Source organism: Protomyctophum bolini (genome assembly GCF_963924005.1).
Source record: "Protomyctophum bolini genome assembly, chromosome: 3".
Classification (NCBI taxonomy): domain Eukaryota; kingdom Metazoa; phylum Chordata; class Actinopteri; order Myctophiformes; family Myctophidae; genus Protomyctophum; species Protomyctophum bolini.
In genome coordinates this window covers 43,451,041-43,467,921 of record NC_137864.1, presented here as the reverse complement: position 1 = coordinate 43,467,921, position 16,881 = coordinate 43,451,041, and the positions used below count along the sequence as shown (strand labels likewise).

The 16,881-nt window shown below is 43.0% G+C and overlaps 3 protein-coding genes across 4 annotated transcripts; 1 reads left to right on the top strand and 2 right to left on the bottom strand.

Annotated features, from left to right (window-relative positions):
- Window positions 1–398: 398 nt before the first annotated feature.
- LOC308313157 (uncharacterized protein) lies at window positions 399–6,232 on the bottom strand. The gene is made up of 3 exons (XM_080760102.1): window positions 5,932–6,232; window positions 4,995–5,142; window positions 399–3,059 (listed from the first exon to the last, which is right to left on the bottom strand). The coding sequence occupies exons 1-3, from the start codon at window positions 6,166–6,168 to the stop codon at window positions 1,924–1,926; spliced, it is 1,521 nt and encodes a 506-aa protein (XP_080616228.1). The 5' UTR covers window positions 6,169–6,232; the 3' UTR covers window positions 399–1,923.
- Window positions 6,233–6,638: 406 nt separating this feature from the next.
- On the bottom strand, window positions 6,639–11,228 carry LOC308313149 (uncharacterized protein). Of its 2 annotated transcripts, none has more exons than XM_080760092.1 (3): window positions 10,883–11,228; window positions 9,826–9,976; window positions 6,639–9,654 (listed from the first exon to the last, which is right to left on the bottom strand). In XM_080760092.1, exons 1-3 carry the CDS (start codon window positions 11,138–11,140, stop codon window positions 8,429–8,431), a joined length of 1,635 nt encoding a protein of 544 aa, XP_080616218.1. In that variant the 5' UTR covers window positions 11,141–11,228; the 3' UTR covers window positions 6,639–8,428. The 2 variants fall into 2 exon arrangements, with proteins under 2 accessions (XP_080616218.1, XP_080616219.1); XM_080760093.1 differs by having other exon boundaries at window positions 10,789–10,895.
- A 928-nt stretch (window positions 11,229–12,156) lies between these two features.
- LOC308311638 (small ribosomal subunit protein eS26-like) lies at window positions 12,157–12,509 on the top strand (the record flags this gene model as incomplete). The annotated part of the gene is made up of 1 exon (XM_080758406.1): window positions 12,157–12,509. Exon 1 carries the CDS (start codon window positions 12,159–12,161, stop codon window positions 12,507–12,509), a length of 351 nt encoding a protein of 116 aa, XP_080614532.1. The 5' UTR covers window positions 12,157–12,158.
- Window positions 12,510–16,881: the final 4,372 nt, after the last annotated feature.

Sequence of the window (16,881 nt, the reverse complement as noted above, 5' to 3'; positions counted from 1 at the left end):
CTGAGAAACTGAGATGCAGCAGTGCTTGCTTCCTTTCCAGTGCTAAAATGGTATGAGATTCGATTGAGGCCACCTACTGCATGGAGTAAGGCAAGCTATCCAGTAACCAGCTATCCAGTATCCAATACAATCTGAATCTGGTCCATCCTTAGATACTCTATGGGTCCATCTCATACCATGAGCAAGCCTAGACGTGTGTGTTTGTATGGTTATTAAAATACGATAAATCTTTATTGTTCCTCTTTGGTAAATGTAGTTGTCATCAACAGCAGTAAGAGTAAAACATAGTAACAGAACAGATACGATTAAAAAATAAAGATGAAATGACAGAAAGGCTTAGGTTCTGACAAAATGAATACATATTGTTTATTGAGCACTTATAAAAACAAAGTTACACCAAACAGGAAAAAAATCAAACCAGAACACACGTGACCTTGTAGATTTATTTTTGCTACTCTCCAGTCAACACAAAGACAATTAGAAAATACATTTCATTCAATGACATCACAGTGTCACTTATAAAACCACAGTTAATCCAGAAATAAAAGCACTTAAGAATATAACTCAAATGATCCTGGCATCTGTCTAAAATACACTTTAGCCTATATTTTTTTTATATCTAAAATACATTTGAACCTTTGCATAAGCCTGGAAGGTCATCGCAAATTGTCAGAATGCGTAAGCCTATACAGTATGTGTTACAACTAGGGCTGGGAAATAATTAATTAATTTGAAGCATTGTAATTAATTAATCGAAATTATTCACATAATGTGAAACGTATTTTGCTATACGTTAACGGTGCTGGAAATGAGCTGCACACGGACGGACAGACGGACGGAGTGCAAAACATACTCTCCCCATGCCTTCGGCCTGGTGGAGACAAAAACTCACTCATTGATTCACTCGACCAAAATCTGTTTTAATTGACCAAGAAAAGCTTCTCAGGTGTGAATAATTTTGATTAATGAATTACGATGCATTGACCAATGGCAAAATTTGCACACACACTCCCTGGACGCCAACAACGAACCTATGCAGCACCAAATTTTCCAGAACGGCCTGTTATAGCGGCACCATGAGGCATATTTTCACCTAAAACTGCACCGATCTGCGTGAAATGTTGCATGCACACTTCCTAGAGGCAAATTAACTTTTGACCCTGCATTTTTCACATTTTATAGTGCCACCAGGAAGCCTTTTTTTATATTACTCCTCCAGATTCTGTCCAAAGATCCCACAAATCGTTAAACAGTATCTCAATAGCCATGTGCTCAAGACGGATCTGTCCGATATTTCAAATTCCATCCTAATTGCCCAACATTGGCTTCCAAAATGTGCAGGTTTGGCCCACTTTGAACAAAAAGCCTCAAGTCATGAAGGCAGCGTGCAACTTACGTGAAATCTTCCACACGCTTTCCTAATAGGCTGAGGAATAAATCCCACCCTTTTAACATTGGCCTGTTATAGTGCCACCAACAGGTGGATTTTTGCAAAACACATTTTTGGAACAAAATGCCTCAAATCATCCATAAAAGCCATAAAAGGTGTGAGAAGAAATGGCACCCTTTTCACATTGGCCTATATAAATCTAAATTTCCCATCCACTGGGCCATGCGAAGCGGTCTGATCGGCTTCTTCTCCCATTGTGTGCACGATTCTGTGGTGCAAACAATATGCGCGATTAAAATTAGTTATTTTTTTAATCAAGTAATTGTTTCTATAATTATTAATCACAATTCATCAGTTAAAGTCCCAGCCCTACTTACAACCTCACCTGACCCGTCATCTACTATCGTATGGCGTATGCCGATGCTGTGCGAGCACCCTTCCTGTTTTGCGTGATTCTGCTGTTTTGCAGTTCGGCTCAGCACCAGAGAGAGAGGATGTGCGATATTTCTTTCAATGCTGTAGCAACAACGCCATCACGTGTGGATTCTGAGGTGTCTCTTCATGTTGCTGGAATCCACAAAGCACCTGCCACAGATGGGGCAGCTGAATGGCTTTTCTCCGGTGTGAACTCGCTCGTGGTTCTTCATCTGATGCTGGCGGGAGAAACGCTTCGAGCAGTGGCGACAGCCGTACGGCTTCTCACCCGTGTGCACGCGCCTGTGCAGCCGCAGGTTCTGGAACTTTTTGAAGCTCTTCCCGCACACCTCGCAACAGAGCGGTTGACCTCTGGCGTCACGGGCTGGCTGGGCGGGTAGCACCATAGTCGGGATGGAACTCAGGTGCCTGCTGAACTCCCTAGTGGAGGAGGCGGCAATTTCGTTGAGGGAAGACGACTGATTGTCTTCTCGGTTTGCCTGAGGGTGTAAAACCTGCCCGGGGGTTTTGGTTGCAGAGAACGAGGAGGAGAAAGAGGAGAGGCCGCCGTAGTAAGTGGCATTAGTATTAACAACCAAACCCGACTTTAAACCTGTAGTTCTGTCTAAGGTCTCTGTGCTCAGTGTCGGGGTTGAGTGCGCTGCTTCTAGCTCCTCCTCTCTCTCGTGTTTCTTGAGTCTCTGTTTGACAGACCTGGTTATCCCATCCCTGTCTATTATGCTCCACTCTGAACTCATGTCTGCCTCCACTTTAATTGGAACAGAATCCACCACCACCATATCGGGTTCCCAGTCCAGATTACCAGCCAGGGGTGGAGCAACATTACTCTGGTCGCCAGAAACGTCTCCTCCCCGGTCCTCTGAAGCTCCAGGAGAACCCTCTCTGCCATCAGTGTTGCTCCCAGTTCCCCCCTCTTGATGTGGGCCTGAGTTATGTGGAGGGTCCAGAGAACAGTTCCCTATGGTTAGACTGCTAGCGTTATTCCACACCTCTATGCCTACACCAGCTTCTGCCCACTCAGATGCACTTGTGAACAGGTTGCCATCGTCGTGGCGTGTGTTGTTAGTGAATCTGTTATTGCGGTCAGATGATGGATGGTGGCTCTCTCTGTTTACATTTCCGTTAATGTGGTGACGGGTGTTGAATCGCTGATGAAGATGATTCTCAGGCTCTACAGCGAGGGTTCTAGGTGTTGTGTTTGTTTCACTTCCATGCTTGACTGGGGGTTGAATGTCTGAAAGGAGAAGAGTAAATTATCAGTTGGTAGAGAGTAGGGCTGCAACTATTGTTTGTGGCAGCAGATATAGCTTTCTCAATAAAATAAAAAAAGATGTGGCTTGCATTCACTTGTTAGATGTACATTTTTACTGTATATTAATTTCATACTGTACATTAATTTCATTTCACATGTTTATTTAGGGTATTCAGGGAGGTTCAACTGGGGACAAGTTCTCTTTTATAAAAATGCACTGATTTGATGATGTTCTCAACATGAGGACAGCTGGATACTTGAGGTTCAAAGGTTAAAGATTATTGATGGATCATTTTCGCCCCTACGTGTACAAGAAAACACAACTAGAGAACATACAACAATAGCTACAAAAAATAAAATCAACCAGGTTCTCGATGGAGATGCAAAAAATAATAATGTAAAGTAGGCTGGTGCTTCAAGGATCAGTGGGACTAGAATACTAGAAAAGGCGGCGATCAGAGCACTCAAAACGTTAAAAATGAGGAGATATAGATGTACTTTATTTAGAAAAGTTAAAATAGGCCAACATGTTTCGACTCAAAGAGATTCTTCATCAGGGCTCACCCTCTCATCATGTTTAACCTTTTGAGTGACATGAGCACACACGCACGCACGCACACACACACAAAAATGTAGATGTCTTTGAAAGTTTGAGAATAACTAGGACTTATTGCCACAGTACGGTCTGCATTCTACCCAAAAAATTACAAATAATCCAGAATGCAGCAGCTAGAATACTAACAAACACCAGAAGAAGAGATCACATTAGTCCAGTCCTGTCAACATTACATTGGTTACCAGTAGCATATAGAATAGATTTTAAAGCACTTTTATTTGTATAAAGCACTTAATAACCTAACACCTTCATACATTAAGGATTCCATAAATTTTTATGTTCCCACTAGAACACTCAGGTCTTCATCCACTCTTCTTTTAAAATTACCAAAAGCTCAACATAAGAACACCGGTGAGGCCGTGTTAGAGCCATTTTCTATTTATGATGATTTGCATTTAATCTGCTATTTATTGCCTGCTATATGTATTGTTTATTTTGTGGTCATTTAAATTATTATAATCACGCTATGAATTTGATGGCTTGAATGGAGGTTTCCCCTCCCCTTTTGGGAAATGATTTGTAGGTGCTAGGCATGCAATGACAGACAGGTGACTCCCTGCTGGGAGAGAATGTGACAGACGGGGAAGCTCACAGTTTGTTGACCGCGCTCACAGGCTCTTTTTGTTTTATTTGAATACAAAGTTTATGTTATGAGAAGGAGAAATAAATATGATTTGTTCTGACAAAACAAGCCGATCTCCATGAGTATTTGAATCAAGAAGAGAGGCGACGCGAGTAATACAGCAACAATAGACTGCAACACCACCCCGACAAACCAGTGGCTTTATTTGTTTGCAAAGAAAGGCCACGATAGGCCGCTTTCTGGGTCTATGGCCCCAAGTTATGGAACACCCTACAACTGCACCTTAAAAGGGCGACCTCCCTTGACGTTTTTAAGAGCAAGCTGAAAACTTATTTTTTCAACTTGGCATTTGTTTAGTTTTATCTTGTGTTCTGGTACAAATTTCCTTACCATTTTTCATTTTTGTATTGCTATTTTTATTTGATAATTGTATATACTGTGTATTGTAATGATTGACCTCCTTTTTGTTTCCGGCATTCCGCTGCTTGTTATTTTTTATTTTATTTTTATTGTATGAAAATGTGCTATATAAATAAAGTTTATTATTATTATTATTATTATAGAGACGTTCTTGTGTTTCCTGCCGTGGATAATATGTGCTTTAAAAAGTTACGAGCCCCCTTCTTTTGCGTCATGAATGATTCTGCTGTTTTGCAGTTTGTCTCAGCACTAAAGACGGAGGATGTGCGTTATTTTTGTCTCATAATGTTTTTATTACCTTTGAGTGTGTTGTCGTCATCCTCCACCTTCAATATGACAGGAAAGCCAGCGCCCCCGTCCTCCTCCTCTCCTCCTGTTCCCTGTGTTGAGCTCTTGGTCGCTGGATTACTTCTAGCACTGCTGGGCACTGAAGGTCCACGGGTCACCTGTCACAATGATCCCATTTAGGCCAATTCAATTCTATATTCATTTAAAAAATATATGTTGCTATATACTGTGTGTGTGTGTGTGTGTGTGTGTGTGTGTGTGTGTGTGTGTGTGTGTGTTCTATTTTTGAGTATATTAGTTACTACCAGTGATTGTTTATACTTTCTTTTAGTTTAAGCTGTATTCTTGACAACAAAAAGACGGCATCAAAAGTGATCAAGTAAGTAATCATAGATGTACCTAGCCCTGAAACAACTAGGAGCGTCATGTGAACCATAATGCTCAAGATGTACCTGGCTTGGGGTAGAAGACAGGGTTAATCAACTAAAAATGGGATTTTATCATTTAAGATAGTCAAAGGGGCAGTGCCTGACTAACTACTTATCCAAAGTATGTGACACCTACATACTAGAGGGAGGGGCAACGATCTGGTACCACCCAGGCCAGTTATAGAAGAAACAAATCCATTAAAAATGTGAATCACTGGTTTGTTTCAAAAATATCCTGAGAAAATGGAATTTCCAATGGAGGTGTCACTGCTGACGTTTTCTCCCTTTCTCCTTTTAGTTAATAGTGTAGCTTGTAATGCTATGTTGACAAGTTGAACAAATAGGACCACAATGGAAACAAGTCCCCAGGACCTTAATGTCTGACTGTAACTGTACCTGCTGTAACTTACATTTCTGACTAATGAATGATTCAATAATTCAATCAGTTCCACTTCCAACGCCAAAATAATGTATTCATTAATAATTAAAAAATAAAACAGTCCACTGGGGCTGGCTCACATGAACGGTGCTGCTGCTGCTGCGTTGGTGGTTGTTCCGTCTGGATGTCTGGAACTTGGCGACCAGCAGCTTCCTCCTGAGGCCGTCTAACTCCCTCTGGTTCTGGGTGATCTCCAGCCGCAGCACCGCGTAGCCATCATCCACCAGCTTGCAGATCTCTGCCACCGCGCTGTTCGCCAGGACCTCGATCACCGCGGCCAGCTGGGCGTGGAACGAGTCGCTGCTGGTGGTAGACATGAGTGGATCTGATCACTTCAACAGTCACTGTTCAAGAAGCAATTGTATTGTTGTGTACTGTGGATGTTTGTAAACAGTCCATCATGTTCTTCTTCTTCTGCTTGAGTTGCTTCCTGTCTAGTGCTGAAATGGTATGAGATTGGATTGAGGGTAGTACCCGGAGCATTGAGGCCACCTACTGCATGGAGTAAAAACTTCAACTAGCTTTCAGATCATTGATTCTCAGTCACAGTGACAGTACCCAGACCTAAGAGTTGGAAATGACAAAGCCATCCAGTATCCATCTTATCCACCAACCATAATATGGCCGGGGCCGGACCATACCAGCAAGCAGCTCACGACCATGTGTGTTTGTAGCCTATGGTTATTAAGATATGATACAATCTTTATTGATCCTCTTTGGTAAATTTAGTTGTCATCAACAGCAGTAAGAAGATTCAACATAAAATAAAGATTAAATGACAGATAGGCTTAGCACAACATTGTTTATAGAGCATTTATCAAAAACGACGTTACACCAAACAGAAGAAAAAACAAACGAGAACACATGTGACCTCGTAGACTGGTTATTTTTGCACATTTTTGTCTATGTCTATAATGACATGACAAACAGGGGCACCAGATTGAGATTGTAAGTGGTTAGGGGACATGCCTTTACTTTCTCTCACAGTCTCCAGTCAACACAAACAATTTTAGAAACTACATTTTATTCAACGACATCCCAGTGTCACTTATTATAAAACCAGTTAATCCAGAAAAAACACTAGAATATAACTCGCTGGAATCAGTTTAACATTCAACTTGCCAAACAGAGGCAATGTAAACGTGTTTCCTTTGACTGAATTGATAAGTCCCGGAAAAGACTTGCTGTGATTGGCCAGTAGTCCCTTTGAGTGGCAGCGATTTGCCATTGACAATGAACGGAGAAATGACGTCTAAATATGACGTAAATTAAAGATCAAAACAAACGTTATTGACATTGAAGGGAAAACTTACGGCATATGTAACCGAGCAAATCGGCAAACCACATGTTGGTGGTAATTTTGTCCTACACAAAGATTACATTTCCATTGACAATGAATGGAAAATGTACGTCATGTGTCTGAGAAAAGCGGAACATTTAAAGGACCACTTCATCACTTTTCAACCTATCTTCATATAATAGGTCCTCACTAATAATCATGATAAAATGGCACGACTTTTTCTACTCAGTCTGTCTGTTTTTTTTAAACAAGATCTTTTTACAGAAATGTTTAGATTTTCATTATCGTGAGAACGATGGCTTCCATTTTCGCATTGCAACTTTTCAGGACTAGAAAGCCTGCAGTTTATTAGCTTGTATTTCCCATTGATGATGTCACTGGAAGACGGTTTCTGAACTGCCCACAGCCCTCCTATGAGACACAGACCGCCATGATTATTAGTGAGGACACATTATATGAAGATAGGTGAAAAGTGGTCCTTTAATTCCCATTGACAATGAATGGAGAATTTTACGTCATGAGTAAATAGTGTCTATTTTACACTATGATGTACGATGATAAGAGCACCCCTCACTTCACACAGGTGTGATTTTTTAAATATATATGGCTCCAATGAACAGTGCACAAGCATTAGGTCCATGTGACCAGTCATACAGTGGGCTCTATCCAAGTATAGAGCAGAAGTACAGAACTATAGGTTCTGTGCATAACTGTAGTCCAAGGTTTCCAGAAGGCGGCACACCCGTTTCCTGTTCTGGTTAATTTTCACATAGCTTTGGCTCTGCAGAAGATTTGAACCAGAAGCACATTGACACCTCACATGTGGTTCAAAACTGCCACTACAAAGAGTTATATTCAACTGTTTAGTCTAGTCGCACAGTGAGTACTCTATATTCCAGTCGTACAATTTAGGCATTTTAGCAGTTTTTAATCCAGAGTGACATAGTAAGCAAGGTACACACAAGGTAATACATCAAATGGACAGCAATAGTAATCTAGGAACATAGGTAAACCAAGAACCGATCATCATCATCATCATCAGTCTAAACAGGATTCCAGGTCTACAAATGATCCTGGCATCTGTCTAAAATACACTTTAGCCTTTGGCTACAGTATGTTTTTTTTTTTATATCTAAAATACATTTTAACCTTTGCATAAGCCTGGAAGGTCATCGCTATTGTCGGAGTCTATATTCTGGTGTTTTGCAGTTCGGCTCAGTCTGCACCAGAGACTGAGGATGTGCGTTGTTTCTTTCAATGCTGTAGCAACAACGCCATCAAGTGTGGATTCTGAGGTGTCTTTTCATGTTGCTGGAATCCACAAAGCACCTGCCACAGATTGGGCAGGGGAACGGCTTTTCTCCAGTGTGAACGCGCTCGTGGTTCTTCTTCTGATGCTGGTAGGAGAAACGCTTGGAGCAGTGGCGACAGCCGTACGGCTTCTCGCCCGTGTGAACACGCTCGTGGTTCTTCATCTGATGCTGGTAGGAGAAACGCTTAGAGCAGTGGCGACAGCCATATGGCTTCTCGCCCATGTGCACGCGCTGGTGCAGCTGCAGGTTCTGGAATTTTCTGAAGGTCTTCCCGCACAGCTCGCAACGGAGCGGTTGACCTCCGGCATCAAAGGCTGGCTGGGCAGGTAGCACCACAGGCGGCATGGAGCTCAGGAGCCTGCTAAACTCCCTAGTAGAGGAAGCTGCAATTTCGTTGAGGGAAGACGACTGATTGTCTCCTCGGTTTGCCTGAGGGTGTAAAACCTGCCTGGGGAATTTGATTGCAGATAATGAGGAGGAGGAAGAGGAGAGGCCACCATAGGAAGTGGCACTAGTATTAACCACCAAACTTGACTTTAAACCTGTAGTTCTGTCTAAGGTCTCTGTGCTCAGTGTCGGGATTGAGTGCGCTGCTTCTAGCTCCTCCTCTCTCCCGTGTTTCTTGAGTCTCTGTTTGACAGACCTGGTTATCCCATCCCTGTTTATTATGCTCCACTCTGAACTCATGTCTTCGTCCACTTTAATTGGTACAGAATCCACCACCACCATATCAGGTTCCCAGTCTAGATTACCAGCCAGGAATGGAGCAACGTCACTCGGGTCGCCAGAAACGTGTCCTCCCCGGTCCTCTGAAGCTCCAGGAGAACCCTCTCTGCCATCAGTGTTGCTCCCAGTTCTCCCCTCTTGATGTGGGCCTGAGTTATGTGGAGGGTCCAGAGAACAGTTCCCTGTGGTTAGGCTGCCAGCGTTATTCCACACCTCTATGCCTACACCAGCTTCTGCCCACTCAGATGCACTTGTGAACAGGTTGCCATCGTCATGGCGTGTGGTGGTGAATCTGTTATTGCGGTCAGATGATGGATGGTGGTTCTCTCCGTTTACATTTCCGTTACTATGGTGACGGGTGTTGAATTGCTGGTCGACGTGGTGAAGATGATTCTCAGGCTCTACAGTGAGGGTTCTAGGTATAGCGTTTGTTTCACTTCCATGCTTGACTGGGGGCTGAATGTCTGAAAGGAGAAGAGTAAAGTATCAGTTGGTTATTACATCTCTGAAATGTAAAGAGTATGTGCAGAGTAGGGCCGATTACTTTACTGATGATTAATTAAATAATCAAGAAGCGTGTATAGTTTTTATAATGTGTTTTTGCATTATAATCAATGACTTAATGTTTTTATTACCTTTGAGTGTGTTGCCGTCACCCGCCTCCACCTTCAAGATGATAGGAAAAACAGCGCCCCCGTCCTCCTCCTCTCCTTCTGTTCCCTGTGTTGAGCTCTTGGTCGTGGAGTTATATCTGGCTCTACTGGGCGCTGAAGATCCGCGGGTCACCTGTCACAATTAATACATAATTGCTATATCTTAATTCCTTCATTCATATTAAATGGTAAATCGTGCATTTATATACTTTACATAGATTGTGCATTACATTCACCCATTCACACACACTTTCATACACCGATGGTGGCGGAAACCATGCAAGGCACCAACCAGCAGATATGGAAACGGACATACATAGAGACGGCTATATATGGAGTGTGTCACGAGGTGTGATGATGGGCTGACGGCCATATATGGTAGCATGATGTGTCACAGGGCGTGACGGACTGACGGCCATATATGGTGGCGTGACAGACGGACTGACAGGTCTTGCAGGTTTTCATAGTAATCTGTGACCTACAGTAGCAACATTATTTATTTTGAGTATATTAGTTTCTACCAGGCAGTCATTGTTGATAATTTAATTCTACGTCATTTTGAATATACCCTGTGCAATCTTTCATTACAATAAGCACAAATACAAATAGATTTTTGATCCAAACATTCCCATAGTAATGTAATAATGCTACTTTACTCTGCCAGACTGCCACCAAAATGTGGAATGCCCTGACACCATCCATTAAAAATGTGAATCACTGGTTTCTTTCAAAACTAGCCTGAGAAAATGCAATTTCCCTGATGCAATGGAAGTGTCGTTCACTGCTGATGTTTTCCCCTTTCTCCTTTTAGTTGGTGTAGCTTTTAACGCTATGTTGATTAATTGAACACATGATAGGATAGGACCACAATAGAAACAATTAAGACTTTTGTTTGTGTTATCTTTTTAGCCTTAATGTCTGACCGTACGTGTTGTATTAACTTACATTTGACATTTCTGATTAATAAAGTAGTCAATCAAAATATGTTCCAACGTCGTTCAATGCCAAAATAATTTCATGACCGTGACTGTCCACTCACTACTGGGGCTGGGCTGTTGCGTCTCAGAGCGCTCAGTCTGTCAAGGTGGTGGTTGTTCCGTCTGGATGTCTGGAACTTGGCGACCAGCAGCTTCCTCCTGAGGCCGTCTATCTCCCTCTGGTTCTGGGTGATCTCCAGCCGCAGCACCGCGTAGCCATCATCCACCAGCTTGCAGATCTCTGCCACCGCGCTGTTCGCCAGGACCTCGATCACCGCGGCCAGCTGGTTGTGGAACGAGTCGCTGCTGGTGATAGACATGAGTGGATCTGAATCTGATCACTTCAACAGTCGCTGTTGAAGAAGAAATAGGTTTGTTTTGTGGATGCTGTTGTTGTTGTTGTCAGAGTACAGCTCGATAGAGCGTTTGTGTGCTACCAAAATATGTCCGGGAGTGAAAGCTATGTCATGTAACAATGGTTCCGGATACAGTCAAGTATTGTTTCCAGTCTTTCTAATGTTGTCTGTATATGTAATGTCATGCAGTTTTGAGGCCAGTCACGAATAATAATAATCTTGTCCATTGCCAATTCTTGACTTTGACTTTGATGTTCATAGAAATAATTATTTCACCCCAGTAGTGGTGGATGTAGTGAATAACTCATTTACAAAAATGTAATGACACATCCCCTGCGTGTCGATTATTTGGGGTAGGCCTACTTATTGGTCAAGGTAGCATAATTTACTTTAATAAAGACACATAATGTTAATAATATAAATAAAAATAATATGTGGCTTTTGTAAAATATAATGCGTGTATTTAATTGTACACTGAAGGGAGCTGAATGAATAAAACATACCATTTGTATCTAAATGCCTATTTTATAGTGGTACCATTATTAGAACAACAAAGACTGGTAATGTATGACATTGGAAACAATACTTGACTGTTGCTGGTTTGCAATTCAATTTCGTTGTCTCGTACAATGACAATAAAGATATTCTGATTCTGATTTGGTCCCAGATCCGAAGTTGATGAGAACCAGTTTCCTATTTCTTCCTCCTAAAATGAGGCGAGAGAGACTCCATCGCTACAATAGCTGTGTGAATACAGTGAATATTATCTCAACACTCACACAACCTGTTGCGTCTGCAAACCGCTTTTCAGCGTTGTGAATTTGTATATAGATCTGCTCAGGACTCAGGAGGACGGTTTGTTGAATGTTGATGTTGCCCGCGCGACAAGTTAAATGTTTAAAACGTCACCCAAACGTCACCATAATACACTGCATAAATACATGCTTTCCATCAGGATTGCTCTTTCTATCTCCCCATCAACATGACCAAAAAGAGAAGGAATAACGGTCGTGCAAAGAAGGGCCGTGGGCATGTGCAGCCCATCCGCTGCACTAACTGTGCCCGCTGCGTGCCCAAGGATAAGGCCATCAAGAAGTTCGTGATCAGGAACATCGTCGAGGCCGCGGCGGTCAGGGACATCACGGAGGCCAGCGTCTTTGACGTGTACGTGTTGCCCAAGCTGTACGTGAAGCTCCACTACTGCGTGAGCTGTGCCATCCACAGCAAGGTGGTGAGGAACCGTTCCTCTGAGGCGAGGAAGGACCGCACCCCACCTCCCAGGTTCAGGCCTCAGGGTGGTGGTGCACCCAGACCTGCTCCGAAGCCCATGTGAAGATGTGTGTAAAAGAAGGCTGTAGTACACCATCAATAAGTTTATATAAAAGAAGAAAAAAAAACTACTTTCAACTGATATCAAAACGTCTCACATATCTGAACAACACTACAACTTGTTGGAGCAGAGGATTTAGATAGTTAGATTAGCCGTAAAGTTATGACCATTTTTGTATAGCCTACCACATTTCATCATACTTTAAGTAGCATATGACATGTCAAACTAGGGGTTTTTCATGATTCTGAATCCATTCCAAGCATTCGTTTTGCACTAAAAACACTCCTTGGCCCAAAAAACGGCCATAGCCGTCATCACACGTCAGCACATTTGGGCAAGTGGATATGGCCGAATTTAAAAAAACTAGAACAGCGCCCGGGGGCCGGGCCTCTACAGCGGTGCCCGTTGGGCACTGGCCTACTTGGAACGATGCAAGTTGGAAACACCCAGACATTATGTATATGTCCCTTTTAGGACCATATGGAGTTCTTTGTCAGGCATGCCCAAATATGGAGTCTATGCAGACGTCATTACAGGCCGGCTCCATATATGGGACAGGGGCCCTGTCCAGAGCCCAGGCAGAGGCCTTTTTGGGGCGGTTCTGGACAACTGTGGGTCCGACCGACCGACCACTGCACCCCCCTGTGGTGGTGTGGAACGTGTCTCTGTAGACTTGACAGAACCTGCGAGCTCACACAGGACCACAACGGCCACTGTTGGGAGAAACATATCGAACCCTCTGAGAAACATCTTAATGCCACCGCTAGAGACTTGATTGAGTTCAGCGAGCTGTCAGTAGGCCTAGACAGAAACATCCGCTGTCCCTGCCTACACTGACTGCAGAGGCAACTATAGTTTATGACTCAAAATGGATTAGAAATGGACCGATTTCATATGACAATAGGAATTTGATGGATGCGTGCAACACTAAATTGAACGGTATAAGCAGAGAGTGGGCATTTGAACATTGTGGGCACCTCAATGTTAAATTGGCTATTTCTTTTGGCAAAATGTAAAAATATAAAGAATTTGGAAAAGAATATGTGAATTGAAACAGGCCTCCACCCTCCACTTCAACAAGCTTGCAGATCATTCATTCTCACAGTGTACAGTGAGAATGAGGAGTTGGAAATGACAGAGCTACTGTATCAAGACAGTATAGTATCCATCTGATCTATCCCATGCCAGCAAATGTGTTTGTATGGTTATTAAGATATGATAAATCTTTATTATTATAAAATGATGCAGTTGTCATCAACAGCAGTAAGAGTAAAACACAGGAACAGAACAGATACGATTCAAAATAAAATAAAGTGACAGATATAGGCTTATGTTTTGCCTAATAAATACAACATTGTTTATAAGGGGACGTTTGGTAGGCCAATCAGAGGCAATGTGAACGTTTTCTCGTGCCAATAAAGCTCCTTTGATTGAGTCCCGGAAAAGACGCGGTGTGATTGGTAGTCACTTTTGAGTGGCAGCGGCGCAGCATGCCTTCCACACCTCTGCTTGACTTCCGCCTTGCAGTGCGATACAGGAAGCTCCAATGAACTGCAGCGGCCAATGAGGCATCGAGGTTTTTATATCTATGGTCAGGCCTGCCACTGCGTGTGTCGTCTGTAAAGGTCAAATGTGGAATGGGCGGGGCGAGGGGTCGGTTGGGGGCGTGGCTTGATGCCTGGCTCCTCTCCTAGAAGGGGCATCTCCCTGAAGAGGACAGAGTTCACAAACGGGAGGAGGGAGGGGCCATCCGTCTGCTATAACACACACACACACACATACACACACACACACACACACACACACACACACACACCACACCACACCACACCCACATACACACACACACACACACAAAGTCCATATTTTAATTCTACTTTGTGTTTGTGTCTAAAACTCTCAAATGCCGTACCACAGAAGAATATAAAACACCATTAAACCACTGCATGTAATGTAAACATTTACCTTGTTATCATGAAGACGGGTAGGTGGGGCCAGTGGCAGCCTATCACGTAGCGCCTGGTTAATCAACTGATCCTCTTCCACAGACAAACTGACCAATGAGCTTAAGAGATGCTGAGAGGGCGGGAAATTCACAGCTAGAGAGAGAGATAAGAGATTGAGGAAATATTATGCAGTTAATATGGTGACCAACACGTCAAACTATAACGATTTTTATACATTTTTAATATTTCCTATGAAATTTTGGATCAGAGCGATGAAAACAAGAGCTCTATCTACTGAGCTACCTAATTTTGCATGAAACACAGTATACCGTGTCGGTCACTGTCTCAACCTAGGGTCCGAGAACAACCAGGGGTCCAAATGTTTCCTTATAAGAGTCTGTAACAGAGTGTACAACTGGAACCAAATGGACCCTTAAGGATCCAGTCGTCCATTTTTAAACTCTGACAGTTAAACAGGGGATTTTATAGTGTAGTTTGGGGTCCCAGACATAAAACAAATGGTATCATCAAATGGCCTAATGCATTGAAGTTGGAATTAACCAATTCTTGGCGGGAACCCCTTATTTTATACTTTATATATATATATTGAAAAATAGCAGATCTACAAGCTCATGAGCTTGAACAGATGTAGGTGAAATGCTGACGTTTATGGTTTTACCTTCTGTAGCTTTGGTGTTGATCAGGTTCTTGGTTCTGACTGATGAACGTAGAGTCTCCTGCACGGCATGCTGGGAGTTAAACTCTGCCCCCTATAGGAAAACACAGCCAGTATGTATTCATGTGAACTGTGTAGCCTGTGAGCTCCAGGAGCAATTTCAAAATTCTTCTCATCACCTATAAAGCCCTGAATGGACTGGACTACTTATATCTTTGAAATGCTCATTAAAATGCTCATTGAAATGTAATAACAATCGTTGACAATATAGTTGTTAATACAGTTGTGATGTAGAGTTATCGTTGTAGTTATCATGCTCTGCGTGAACGGCCCGTAAATTATAGTATTCATGTGCATGCTGTAGTACTATAGTACAGTATGTAGTACTATAATAGTCAGGTATTTTAAACTATTGTGCAGTGTGTATGAATTTATGAATGTAGTGCTATAGTACAGCATGCAGTGTTTATGAGTCAGCAACCACAGAAACCTCCAATGACAGGAGCTCCGCCTTCAGTGCCAGTAAGGTGTTTGGCTCTGCCTCTTCCAATAGGCAGTCGGCCACTTCTGAACGTATGGACTCCCCATTGGATACTGAAGCTGGAGGACACGCCCTGTGGTCCCCTGGTTCACCTGTCAGAGCAGAGAGGATGAAATCAGAATCACCTTTATTTGGCACATTAAGTGGGTGAAATACTTTGCTGTGCAGGCACTCATTGCAGTTAAGGGGGATAGAGACAACAATCAGAACTACACAGCTAGCTGCAGCCATATTTCGGTGCTGCCCTCAGCTTCCTTGCATTTACCTTTGGGGTATTGGAATTTGGCTAAGGTTTGCGGAGAGAATGAGATATGAGGAGACGAGAGAATGAGAAGAGATGATGAGAACGAAGAGACAAGACTGAGGCGAGACAAGAGGAGAAAATGAGACGCGGAACATGACAATGAGAAAGAATGAGATGAGGAGAATGAGGAGAGAAGATGAGGCAAGAGAATGAAATGATACGAGGAGAAAACTCAGAAAAGAGAATGAGCGGAGATGGGGAGAGAATCAGAAGAGACGAGACAGCATGAGCAAATGAGAGAGGAGATGGAATGTGAAGAGACGTGAGAGGAGAGCAGAGAATGTGAGGAAAGGACTATTATACACCGTTTGTAGAAAACTGTTACCGTGACGGCGACCTCTCCTCCTGTGACCTCTACTGCGATGCTCATTGTTGCTAGGCAGGTTGCTAGATGAACTTCTAGGTTCAGCTGTCACCTTGACAACCACGGGTTCCTCAAAGCACACCTGCGCAAAATGAGATGCCACCCACTTATTCAAATGAAAACTATCAAATATGAAGATTTGATACTGAATCAATCAATGCAGGTCAAACTGGGGGTCCTTGAAATTAAACAGGTTTAAATTCACTGCTGGAGCGTAAAAATCTTCGGGGTCCCTGGCATACCTTTTTCACATGGGGGTACGTGGGCTAATAAGTGTCAATTTGGGGGTCCCTTTGAAGAACTCCCTATGATATGGGGACCCCAAGTTAGCTCTTGAAATGGACCCCAGCCGCCCCTGCCTGGTGTTCACAGTTTAATGTGCCAGTGTATAGGAACGCATGGGAAAGAGGCTGCTGGTATTCCCCCAACCTGAGCACTGTCAGATCTAACGTTGTCAGTACAGAGCTGGGTCTGGGCATGCTGGGTGAGGAAAGGCAAAAGTAAAGGAATTCACATTGACTTTTGTAGGCTTAAATTCTTAACA

What these genes read in the sequence shown, in the direction of transcription:
- LOC308313157 (XM_080760102.1), bottom strand. Translation starts at nt 6,168, where the DNA reads ATGTCTACCACCAGCAGCGACTCGTTCCACGCCCAGCTGGCCGCGGTG. An exon ending in GCAGCAGCAGCACCGTTCAT is followed by an intron (nt 5,143 to 5,931) that starts GTGAGCCAGCCC and finishes TCATTGTGACAG; the next exon opens with GTGACCCGTGGACCTTCAGT. An exon ending in TGACGACAACACACTCAAAG is followed by an intron (nt 3,060 to 4,994) that starts GTAATAAAAACA and finishes TTCTCCTTTCAG; the next exon opens with ACATTCAACCCCCAGTCAAG.
- LOC308313149 (XM_080760092.1), bottom strand. Translation starts at nt 11,140, where the DNA reads ATGTCTATCACCAGCAGCGACTCGTTCCACAACCAGCTGGCCGCGGTG. An exon ending in GCAACAGCCCAGCCCCAGTA is followed by an intron (nt 9,977 to 10,882) that starts GTGAGTGGACAG and finishes TAATTGTGACAG; the next exon opens with GTGACCCGCGGATCTTCAGC. An exon ending in TGACGGCAACACACTCAAAG is followed by an intron (nt 9,655 to 9,825) that starts GTAATAAAAACA and finishes TTCTCCTTTCAG; the next exon opens with ACATTCAGCCCCCAGTCAAG.